A 12,737-nucleotide genomic window follows, 5' to 3' on the forward strand; every position below is an offset into this window, starting at 1 on the left:
GGGGGGGGGGGGGGGGGGTGGTGACATCAGGTTTCGACTCTGAGACTACTTTACGTGAAGGATAAAATTAAATAAAAGTCTTGCAGACCATAGCTAATGGTGCATCACTACCACCTAGTGTTAAAAACTTACGGTGAAATGCAGCCGTGTCGTTTTCAGGAAATAAAAGCTAGAAAATACAGAAGGAGGTTTAGCGTTACTACAGATAAACAAAGCAGATTGTTATTCTTGTTAGGGATGGTACGATAACAAACATAGCCTGTCCGATCCGATACCTAGACCCAAATGTACGGCCCGTGGCATGATGGAGAGAAAAGAAGGTATCGGATTGATATCGGTATCAGCGGATACTTCAAGTTGCAGTATCGTTATTGGACACGGTAAGGATGTATCGTCCTTAATTCTTGTGAAATGACTGAGTATTTATTTAATGTGACGGTTTGGTTTGTTCTTTTTAAAACTCCACCTTTAAACTGCGTTTTTTTTCTATAACAGACAAAGACCAAAGACTAAATCATGGGCTAATCTCCACGGGTGTTTTTACTGTAGTACTGGGCACCTTTTGTACTTCACTGTAATGAAACTAATCATGAGCATTGACCTTTTCTTCTCTTCTTTATTGGAGGTTGGAGAGTTTTTTTTTTTTACTTCTGAGATTCTCAGTTTGTGGAGGAAAGAAATGTTCCTCAGGACGGAGTCAGACAGCCGCGGTGCGGTCCTGTGTGGGCGGCATGGTGGGGAAATCTAATGTGCTTTTAATGAGATTGAGCTACAGCAACTTCAGACTTCCTTTCAAATGCATCGCCTCCCCACAGCTCCACCCACAGGTTGCACAGCTGGCCGCGGGCCTAAACACAGCAGCGTAAACTACGGTCCATTATCAGCACAAAATAGTCCCAATAAAAATGACAATCTGAGGCTCTCTGCTCGTACGCAGCGGTTCATATCCTCGTGATCCAGAATTAAAAAAAAAAAAAAATAGGAAGGAAGAAGCAGAAACAGCAGAGCCTCCCTGGGGCGGGGACCAAGGTCTGGACATGAAACTCATTTAAAGGCAAACAAACAAGACAAATCTGTCCATTGACGTCCACAGGAGTCCCTGGTTCAGTTCTAATGAGACCTGACTCTCGTGTGTCAAACTATTGGCGCTGTAACTGTGGGTTCAGGCAGACTGTCTAATTGCTTTTCATAGCCAGTCTTTCCTGGGGGACGTTGTTAACGTCTACACACTGAACAAGGCTCCACTCTGTTCTATCGTTATTCAACCCCCAGTGGAGGAAAATGAAACGTCTGGGATTTTTGATGTTGAAGTGGAGCGCGGACAAACACATCGCACTTATTAAAAAAAAGCCGGGAGCAAATCAGAGGATTTCAGTTTCACCGGCGCGTTGTAGAAAACCAGCTCCGACAGATGTACGGCTAAAGAGTCGGCTCGAATAAAGTAAAGCGCCTTGACTCGTTGGTACAGAGGTGGGATTTAATGACGGCTCAGACGTCTCTGTTGTTAACGGGCAGTAGATTTACTACGATTAGCTTCACGTGGCTGCCTGTTTGTAGCCTGTTGTTAGCAGAGGTAAACACTGATTCAAATGTAATGCTAAGATTAGCTATGACGGTCCACGGGTGAAAAGAAAATTAAACTCTGCGCTGGTTATAAATACCTCTGGTACCATTAACTCCACGGACCAGTACAATATCTGAATTTTTTTTTTTCGTGGACCAGCTTTCAAGGTGTGGCGGAAAAATACAACTGAATAAAATGATACGACCGACATAAAAACTGTTATTTTCTAAATATAACGATTAACGTTAATCCACTGTGTGTAGACAACTTTATTAGCAGCGTCATCGTAACATCGCGCTCGTCTTTTAATGCAGAACTCTTGGTCTCCAGGTGGTGGAGCAACCTGTCGTAATAAATCCATGTTGACTGTTAAATTCAGTTTTCTTCTTCTTTGCAGACGTACGCTCTTCTTCTGTCTCCTCATTGGCTCCTCTACCCTGAGAAAAACTTTCCGACGTTTTGCTAGCTTGGGGGTGTCAACTTAGCGGTAATGTATTATGTATTATCGCCCAGAGCAGACCCTGACTTACCAACATCCGTAGTGGATGTAGGTAAGTCATGTGACCAAGGCTAGCATCTTGATCAGGTGTGAGTCAGAATCAGATTTCTTTCTGTGAGGCCCGGTACCGATTGACTCACGGACCGCTGCCGGTCTGCGCCCCGGGGGCTGGGGAACACTGGTCTAGTTCACTGTCTCTGCAAGTTCCTTCCTTCGGCAGTTCTCATTGGTTCAGTCCCGAACCAGTGACCAACGCGCTCCTTTTCTGTGTCATTACTCGTCTGTTTGTGTAGTCACGGCAACGGAGTTTCCAAACAACAATCTGTAAAAAAGCTGCTCTAACACCCAATAATACAAATGCAGTAATAACAGTCAACAGTCAGCTCAGTAAACACCGCCGGTCGCCTAGGGCACCATCTGCTGGAGGGGGTGATGTAACAACTCCAATTACCATCAGATGCAATTAGCGCTGCTAAACACACCCACGGCAACACAGTAGCTGGAGCGCTGACTCCGTCTGATGGGTTCAAACCTAGTCAGCCGGCAGATTAGTGCCGACGTGTTCAAATATACGGAAATGTTACGATCAGAAAGAAAAGAAAATACCATTATCTATCATTAAAATGGTGTAATTCAGTGATTCCCAACCACCGTGCCGTGGCCCAGAAGTGTGCCGTCACAGATCGTTAGATGTCAATTTTTCTTTGTTTGTTACTGTGTGAAAAAAAATCTAAAAAAAAAACAAAAAACAGAGCTGCTGAAGATCTTTGTGTCTTTCTTCAATTCCTGCAACTTCAACCAAACAGGCCAAGATTTTACACCGAGTAGTAGTAGTAGTAGTAGTAGTAGTAGTAGCAGTAGCAGTAGCAGTAGTAGTAGTAGTAGTAGTAGTAGCAGTAGCAGTAGCAGTAGCAGTAGCAGTAGCAGTAGCAGTAGCAGTAGCAGTAGCAGTAGCAGTAGCAGTAGCAGTAGCAGTAGCAGTAGCAGTAGCAGTAGCAGTAGCAGTAGCAGTAGCAGTAGCAGTAGCAGTAGCAGTAGTAACAAAGGATAAAGCAGTAACCCGCCCACCCACATTAACTACATGTTTCCCTTCATTTACTCCCATGAATCACCTCCACATCAGGAGACCCGGGGGAGTGTTAAAGGTTATGTGTTCATTTACTGTGGGATTTAACAACCCGAGGCTGTGAGTGATGAAAACACTGTCTGGCTTAGTGGAGTAATCGCACTCCTTTTTCTTTATTTGCTCCAGATAATTATGAGCGGAGCGTTCTCCGTGAAGCTGCGGCGCAGGATGATTTCAAAACCCATTCATCCTCCGATATTATTCTCTATTAATCTTTATCGTCGGGTTTTGTGCGTAGAGGAGGAAACCGACGCCCACAGGTTTTGATAATACGAAGAAAATATCTGCGTGGATCAGTCAGTGTTTGACAGTAAACACAGAAGTACACAGTATGACGACCTACTGCAGTATTACTACTACGTCGTACATTACGGGCTAGTTGTGTAAATATTTATCTACAGATGAAGAAAAAATAACACATTTATTTCTGATAACAGGCAGGATCCACTCTCCACCATGTCAAACCCGACCGATATTATCGGCTACATATTAGCATAATTATGTAATATCTGTAAGAATCATTATCGTTTGTTTTTACTACGATAATGAAAACCTGATAATGCAATGCCCGGGTTTCCGTCAAATGATGTGTGAACTAAAAATGGTTTTGGGGAAAAATGGCTGTATGTGAAAGTGAAAGCCACTAGAGGGCAGCATTGCAGTTCATTTTATTGATCTATTTTAATAATCAGGGGATTGTATGGAGAACGCTGGTGCCAACAACTCATTTATCAGCATTTTTACTGATAAATAAATAAATATTAGCAGGATTATATCGGTATTGGTTGATTTCGGAATCGGAAATAAAAAAATATCGGCATTTTGGATATCGGCAAAAGGTTAATATCGGACATCCTTAGTGATAACCTATGTTACCTACTGAACCACCATGTATTATTTATTCTTACAAAGATCCGACCGACTTCAGCGTTCCCGACAATATCTCGGCCAAGAAAAAGCGACTCACAGATTTAAACCTACAACCTGCGTGAGTGTCTTAAAAAGAGACACTTGACTCATTACAGGGGGGAATAGAACCAACGCACAGACTCGAGGGATCGCAGAGATCAATGTCTGCTTCATCAACGCGTCGGTCTTGAGTTGTTTATTCCTGGGATCGATCCGAGCCGTTCTGCCTCCGGGCGTGTGGATAATAAATGTGCGCTCATCTGGCTCAGCCGTGGGAGGTCCGGTGAGGGTCTAACGTACCAGGCGGTGTCTGAGGAGTGGGCCGCAGAGCGCTGGAGCCCGATGTTCCTTTCACGTCTGTGGATGCGGGCTACAGAGGACGAAGGACGAGTTTTTTTAAGTGACGACGACGATGATGATGTTGATGATGATGAGGGTCGTCTTTGAGAAAAAAAAACAAAAAAAAAACCCTTCGCCCCAAATTACTCACAGCAAATCCTTCGCTAAACGCCGTTATCTCCTTCAGTGACGGAAATGTCGGTGGGAAACATGAAACGCGGTGATTGCTCGTGTTCTCCCAGCTCTACTTTTACAGACATAATGGTACAATTTTCCAGGGGAAGAAAAAAAAAAGCCTCAAAGCTCATTTGGATTTGGATTATATTTCAGCGAAGCCTTTAGCCGCAGCCTGATAAGTCTCCTGACGTGACGTGTCGGTGGCGCCGCGGCTCCGGGCACGAGCGGCGCTCTGACTTTCACTATCAGTCATCAGGTTCCCGGGAACATTGGCTCCATCAGGACTGCAGGAGATGAAGATGAGGAAGAGTCGTGAGCAAAGACTCTGCTCACGACTCTTTAGTCAGTTGTGTTTTGCCCCAGAGGGGGAACAGTGAGCTATCGGAGGCAGCAGTTTACCCCTGCAGGGGGCTGTGACTTGGCAGCAACTTTCCCAATCCCGGCGGCGGGAGAACACCCTAGAGTCTAGACTGTCAAACATACGGCCCGCGGACCAAAACCGGCCCAATTCCCAAACACACAACAGGAAAAATGTGTTTGTTAAATTCTATTTCGCTCAAATTTGAAGATTTATCTGACATACGTTTTGCATGAAAACAAAGGTGGGAAAAAAAAACAGACATTTTGTAATTTATAGGTAATTCATAGGTAAAATCATCTCATTATAATTCCACAAAAAAAAAAAAAACGTTCCAATAATGCCCTCTAGTGCCCTCTAGTTCCATGTTCCAATAACTGACGACCTTTAGTTTATCTTATTTTATCTGCGTTCTTATTTAACGTCAGTTCGGTTTTTAACGTGTGTCATAATCACTTTAAGAATTTATATTAAAAAAACGAATTAAAAAATAATTAGAAGAAAAAGTAAATTTTAAGACTTGTTTTGTTCAGTTTTTAATTAAAATTTTTTTTTAAAGAACGGTTGGTTCACAATCCTGAAGGTTTTCACTCCTCCAACCTTCACGTCGGATGTTTTACATATTTAATCGTAATTTCCTTCTTACTGACTGAAGACTAGAGAGATGACTATCCAGTCTCTCTCTCTCTCTCTCTCTCTCTCTTCTTCTTCTTGTGTGGCTGTACAACAGGAAGCCATCAATTATTCATGGAGGTGGAGGACGACCAGATCTTTAAGGCTCTTAAAGCGCGGCTCAAACATGGACGACCGTGGAGGGCGGCAGCGGGTCAAATATCTCAACACAGATTAGACCAGAATAGAAAAAAAGAAAGAAAAATATTTTAAAAGACTTTTTCTTTCCCGTCATCTCTCAACTGCGTCAAACTGTTTGCTCCCGCCTCAGGAACTGAGGTCCGGGGTCGGGCAGGGATCAGGAAGTGGACGGACAGCCTTCAGCACGACACGTCTTCAGACACAGGACGTGAACTTCGGCAAATACAAGAAGAGCCGCTAGCACAGGAACTATATTCAAAAGCAAATATATAATATGTCAACACCACAAGATAAACCTCAGGCAGAGCGCGGTACTGCATCCTTCCTCCACTTCAGAGGTGGTGGCGCTCCAGTCACGCGACTCGGTCAAAAACAAGTTAAATATTTACGCAGGTTTCAACAGATAGAAAAACTGGGAGTGCCTGTTATACATGGAACCGTACACCTCCGACAACAACGTGGCAAATTAAAAACCTATTTTGTATCTTCATACACACAATGTCCAATTTGTCGGAAATTTAACCTATTTTGTATCTTCATACACACAACGTCCAATTTGTCGGAAATTTTTGGTAAAAAATTTGGTAAAATATTTTCTTTCTAGGTCCTTTTTCAACTGGTGAAAATACAGACAGGGGGCAGCGCCGCAGCTGTTAATACATCAGTTTATCCACTAGATGTCCACGGTGCACATTTATAGACTATTCCTTATGTTATTATTTTTATTTCTTTTATTTATTTGAGGAAACTCAGAGTTTCTTCTTTACTTTTCATTTTAATTTAAAAGTACAGTCTCCACCGTTTAGCAACATCTAGTGGCAGAATCATGTATTACAGTCAAATATTAACCTCCTCACAATTTCTTTAAGCATTTGCATGAAGGAACTAATACATTGAATTATGGACAGTTAATAACAACGTGTGATCTATGGATGTCCGATAACTAACCTTGAATGTTTGCCGATATCCGATATGCCGATATTGTCCAAACACGTAATTTCAACAGAAACGGCTTAAAATCCAACATTTCTAATAATTAGTAGATGAAGAGCCGGGTGGAAGAACATATGTTGGGAAAGTGGATTTATTATTTTATTATGTTTCTGACAAAGTCACAAACGTCGTTATAATCAGAACTGAGAGCGACGGTCGTTCAGAGCGACGGTCGTTCAGAGCGACAGTCGTTCAGAGCGACGGTCGTTCAGTCTCAGTGAGAAGACGACGTTCGGTGCCAGTGAAGATTAGTGATGAACTTGTAGGAGTTGGAAGGACATTCAAACAGATGGTGCTACAGAGGAAAGAAGTGATTTTTCTTAAAGGGAAGTCGACTGTGGAGCTGAGGACTGTGAGAGTGAGAACGCTTGGAGGTTAAATCTAAGGTGCAGGGACCCTGTGGATGAACAACTGTCCGATCAGATGTTGAAATGCAAACGAGGATACATCTAGTTTGAATCATCGATGCAAAAGTCAACATCTGTACAGGAAACAGCTTCAGGTTAATGACACCGGTTTACCTCCAGAGGGCAGTTGTTGTTTGGTAAGTACACGGTGAAATTAGTACTTTTTTAAGCCTCATTTTAGTAACCCTTCGAGGCTAACTTTGCTAACTTTTTCCCCATCATTTCTTTGCTACATTTTAGCTCTTGATCTAAAAGGCTAAAAGTTTAACCAGACCAAGGACAGAAGGGAGAATCGTGAGACACTTTTCAACAATTCCGCAAAAGTTTACTAGACGGTTATTAGTACTTTGAGTACCGAGGACTGAGTACTGGTGACAGTCTTCTTTTTCTTTCGGCTTTGTCCATTTTTTCAGTAGTTTCCACAGCAAATGATTGATTTCCATCTGTCCCTGTTCTCTGCATCTCCTACTCTGACTCCAACTATCTGCATGTCCTCCCTCACTGCATCCATATATCTCCTCTTTGACCTTCCTCTCTTTCTCCTACCTGGTAGCTCCATCTCTAACATTCTTCTTCCAATGTGTCCACTGTCCCTCCTCTGCACATGTCCAAACCATCTCAATCTGGCTTCTCTGTCTTTTTCTCCAAACCTTCCTGTCTGTGTTGTCCCTCTAATGACCTCATTCCTGAGTCTGTCCATTCTTTGGTCATTCAAAGTTGGTCAGGTTTTGAAAGTTTTTGGTTAAAATCTTTGAAAAAATTTGAAATTTTTTTTTGAAAATTTCTTTTTGAAAAATAATTAATTATTTTTTGAAAATAACATTTTTTTGAAATTCTTTTTGAAAAAAAATTTTTTGAAAAAATTTGAATTTTTTTTTTTAAATTTATTTTTGAAAAATAATTAATAATTATCATCACCACAGCAAACAAGAAGGGGCTCAGGGCCGATCCTTGATGTAGTCCCACCTCCACCTTGAAGTCTTCTGTCCTCCCAACAGCACACCTCACTACTGTTGTACTATTCTCATACATGTCCTGCACCAAACTAACATACTTCTCTGCCACTCCTGACTTCCTCATACAAAACCACAATTCCTCCCTTGGCACTTTGTCATATGCCTTTTCTAAATCTACAAATACACAATGTAGCTCCTTCTGACCTTCTCTGTACTTCTCCATCAGCATCCTCAAGGCAAATATTGCATCTGTGGTACTCTTCCTAGGCATGAAACCATACTGTTGTCCCAAATCGCCATCGTATGGCTCATCAACTTTATCCCTCTGTAGTTGTTACAACTCTGTGCATCACCCTTCTTATAAATTGGCACCAGAACACGTTTTCTCCACTCATCAGGCATCTTGTCAGTCTCTAAAATGCTGTTAAACAACCCAGTCAGGAAATTTACCGCCACTTCTCCTAAGCACTTCCATACTTCCACTCATCAGGACCAACTGACTCTCCACTCTTCATCCTCTTCAGGGCTTTTCTAACTTCATCCTTTCTAACCTGATCTACCTTCTTCCTACCAGTCTCTGGTTCCTCGTTTCGTTTCTACTGGTGACAGTAACTCACAGAAAGGAGTGTGAAGGTCAGTTAATAGACTTTAATAAAAATAACGCCACGAAGTTCAGGGCGCGGCTACCGGAATGACTCAAACACTAACAAGCCGCCAATCACATGTCAAGAGAAGTCCCTGTAGTTTCTAAAGGTCAAACTTACAAAACACAGTTAGCCTCGAGCTAGCCTACAGGAATGACCTGAGTATACGATCAAAGATATACAGCAGTAAATCGTATCTTCTCCTGATTTCTGCCTCTTCTTCCTCCTCCTGCAGCTGAACTGAACATCAGTGATTTCTCGGAATATTCTGGAGTCTGTAAAAGCTGCTGCGAGCATCAATTATTGCCTCGCAATAAAGACAAGCAATCAAAATGAAATTGGAATCTAATCTTATCCGAATGTGCCGCAGCCTGATGAATCAGAAACCCAATACCATTTACAATAACATTAAAGCCTCCTCCTGGGCATCAGCGGTACTGTACGTCTCAGACCTGGCACACAGGCACCGCGGAGGGAAAAGTGCTGTGATCATATATTAACTGTGACACACTGGCGTTGCACTTGTGGCTTTATGAAGCAAAGCAGTGATAAAGCAAGATTTCCAATAAGTCGCAAATGTTTCATGTATTTACTCGAATCCTTTGGAAGAGCACGCCGCCGCGCAGTTCCAGGTCTTTCAAGCCTTCTTTTCCACCATTGCCATGAAGGAAAATGAAAATGTGATCTGTGTTTTTTTTTTTTTTTAACATTGTGAAAAGATCACGTTCCTAAACAGGTTTGAAAACAGAAAACGGGGGGTAGATCTCGACTTCTGACGGTGAACCCTGAAGTGATTTTCTCTCTGTCTGACAGAGGCTTTTCCCACGAGGCTGGTCTGAAAAAATGGACTCTGGACAGAAAGGAGGGAAAGGAAATATCTAGACGTCCGATAATATCTGTCCACTGATATTATCGGCCTGATATTAGCATAATTATGTCATATCTGTAAGAATCGTTATTGGTTTTTCCCTCCGCTAATCAAGACCCGATAACGCAATACCTGGGTTTCCCCAAATGATGTGTGCCCTAAAAATAGTTTTAGGGGAAAAACAGCCGTATATGAAGGTGAAACCCACTAGAGGGCAGCACTGCAGCTCATTTAATTAATTTATTTCACTGGTCAGGAAATCGTATGCAGAATGCTGGTGCCAGGAACTGTACAGATGGTTTGTGTAGGGTTATATATCGGTATCGGTTGATATCGGATTAAGTGTTAGGACAATATCGGTAAAAAGTTAATGTCGGACATCCCTAGAAATACCCCACAGGAAAGGGCAGGGGCAAAAGAAAAGAGACCAAAGATGAGGCCCTGACAACACGAGAACTGAAACCATCAACGTCTGAACATTTCACATGAAAGAGGAAGAAAGTCTCACAGTTTAGAGCTGTCGTCTCAGACTGTGGAGGAGGAAGAGCCGAAATGGCTAACGAGCGAGGGGGAGGGAGGAGGGGAGACAGGCACTGTTGTTTTTGTTGACTGTTATTTCAAAACATCGCAACCAAGAGACTTGGAAGTAAAGTGAAACTGTCAAAAAAAAAACCTTCTCTCAGTGTGGGTTAATTGCTCGGGGAGACGGAGGCTCGTGATTATCACGACAGAGAACGAAACCTGTTGCATTTCTGCGTTGGAGGATTTTTTTTCATTTGTTGGCACTGTCGAGTTGCTGTTTCTGCACAACTGCACAACTGTCCTCCATACAGACGGACCAGCAGCGCTAGACCGTCCATTAAACGGTTTGTTACGGACAGATAATCAACCGTAGTGACACCTGGAGGCAGCAGCTTAAATAACAACAATAAAAATGTCAACAATGCTGTGAAACTGTTTGAATGTTTCAAACCATGGTTTAGCTAACGAGCGTAGCATCGATCAACTCGTCTTCCTCTTACAACAGGTCCCGTCAGGAACTAACACCTCAGCAAAAGCTATAAAACAGTTCCAGGAACCATTAGAGCAATGAATATAAAATACAGTATAAATGTTAAAAAAAACAGTTCGAAAAATGGAAACGAAGTAAATGAACCTGAAGTGACGTTAAATTGTTGTTCATTTATTCTAGAATCTCAATCTCTACTGAAAACCCAATAAGAAAAGTAAAATGTACTTTCTTAAACTCTGAGTACCACCAGTACAACCAACATGAAGTACAGCAGCCCAGGTCAGCTGATCGCAGTACACAGAGAATCCCAAATACACACAACAATTCTGAATTGTTTGTGGGGTGTACCACTAGTGGTATGCATACCGTAGTTTGAGAATCACTATCACCGAAACACTAGCCCAAGGACAAACGAATGCAATTTAAAGCAATTGTTTTTTTATAGCTGACGTAAAGTCGTAGGTTGAAAATCCAGACATATTTCGGGGAGGATGTTTTTTTTTTTTTTTTTAATCTTTGCGTCCTCTAAAACGACTTGTTTTATCCTCTGTGTCCCTCAAGTCTGAGATACCGATCACCCCCCCCATCTCCCTCCCGCCATCTTTGATTTGTAAGGGGAAAGGATGCATCACGACACAGCTGGAATCGAACCTCTGACTCTTTGTCGATAAGAATACACATGTTTCAGGGAAGAAGAAGAAGAAGAAGAGGAGGAGGAGGAGGAGGAGGAGGAGGAGCAGGCGTGAGCACCAGCATCTGTTCTCCGTAGAACGCGGAGGAACCCACTCACCAAGCCTGAGACTTCCTCCTGGGAACGCTCTGTCTGGTCCATTTGGAGTGGGGCGTCAGGTGGTAGATCAGCTGACGGCAGATCTTATTTGTGGATTTGAAAGAGTCGGTCTCCTGAAAGGAACACAAACACAGATAAAAACATCACTTCAAAAACACGAGCGAAAGAAAGCGGAGGCAGCACAATCCAATGGGTGGCGCACAAACGGTGAATGTAAACAAAGGCGTCTTCGACGTATAGCACCATCTAAGGATGTATTCAACTGCCACCCTGGTTACTGTGCGGACTGGCGAGTTTAAAGATGGAACAAGACTTTTTTAATAAAGGTGACGTAGCCATGAAACACCGACGGTTGAGGAGGTCGTGAACCTACCATCACTCAGGAAAACAGTACCAAGGAACCTCCGAGTCCTGCTGTAAATGACTATAAAGTGTTTTTATTTTCATAAGAATGATTTTTTTAAATTTGAATTTTATTTCGAAACACAAATGACAATTTTTTTTCAGTGCGATCAAGTCAACGACCAAAGTGTCTTTGAAGCCCCCCGCCGCAGGAACAGAGGAGACAGAAAGGGGGCGCTCTACTGTATCTGCTTGAAGGTAACCCACACTGAGGCAAAACTCATTTACACTTTAAGTATGGAAATGTCAATGGAAATACCAGTGAAGAGATAAAAAAAAACGTCTTTACGACTGATGTTCTGACCACCGTCCAACAACAAAACAGCTGCTTCAAACATTTACTACATGAAAAAAAAACCAACAAACATTAATTCGTTTCCTCTCCGCCTCCGACTTCCTCCGCGTCTCCTCCTCCTCACCTCCCCCTTTTCCTTTCTTCCTTCCTCCCCCCACCAAGGCTTTTAATGGAATGAGTTGCACTGAGTGAGGCTAAATCTAATTAATGCCACAACACAACAAGAAGAAGGAGGCAATGTGGCAAGAGAGAGGACGGAAACAAAAGGCCGTTAACCACCTCCTCTGTTCTTGTTCCGTTCTCGGGGGCGTCAAACAGAACACGGATCACAGTTCAGAACGTCGGTCCCTGTGCCGGTATCAGCCTCCCGCTTCACTGGACACCGTGGTGGAGCGACGCACACTGAGAGTCGGGCGACGCGGCAGAATCGGTGAATGAGCAAAAACGGGAACGGTGTAGAAGTGACGAGAGGAGTGAATCACGGGCGTGTGAATGTGTGAAATCATGAATTTAATCAACCAACCACGACTGATGATGTATCTGCCTTATTACATCCTTGAACGTATCGAATCAATCTCAGCCCTG

At 42.8% G+C, this 12,737-nt stretch overlaps 1 protein-coding gene across 2 annotated transcripts in view; it reads right to left on the reverse strand.

The window, feature by feature from the left end:
- The window catches only part of lrrc75bb (leucine rich repeat containing 75Bb), a 44,340-nt gene that overhangs the window by 4,711 nt on the left and 26,892 nt on the right, over positions 1 to 12,737 (reverse strand). For both annotated transcript variants that reach the window (XM_008326316.3, XM_008326317.3), the window contains exon 3: positions 11,456 to 11,568. In XM_008326316.3, the coding sequence (XP_008324538.1) occupies positions 11,456 to 11,568 (113 nt within the window). The remainder of the gene's footprint in view (positions 1 to 11,455; positions 11,569 to 12,737) is intronic.

Source organism: Cynoglossus semilaevis, chromosome 14 (genome assembly GCF_000523025.1).
Source record: "Cynoglossus semilaevis isolate Cse_v1.0 chromosome 14, Cse_v1.0, whole genome shotgun sequence".
Taxonomy (NCBI): domain Eukaryota; kingdom Metazoa; phylum Chordata; class Actinopteri; order Pleuronectiformes; family Cynoglossidae; genus Cynoglossus; species Cynoglossus semilaevis.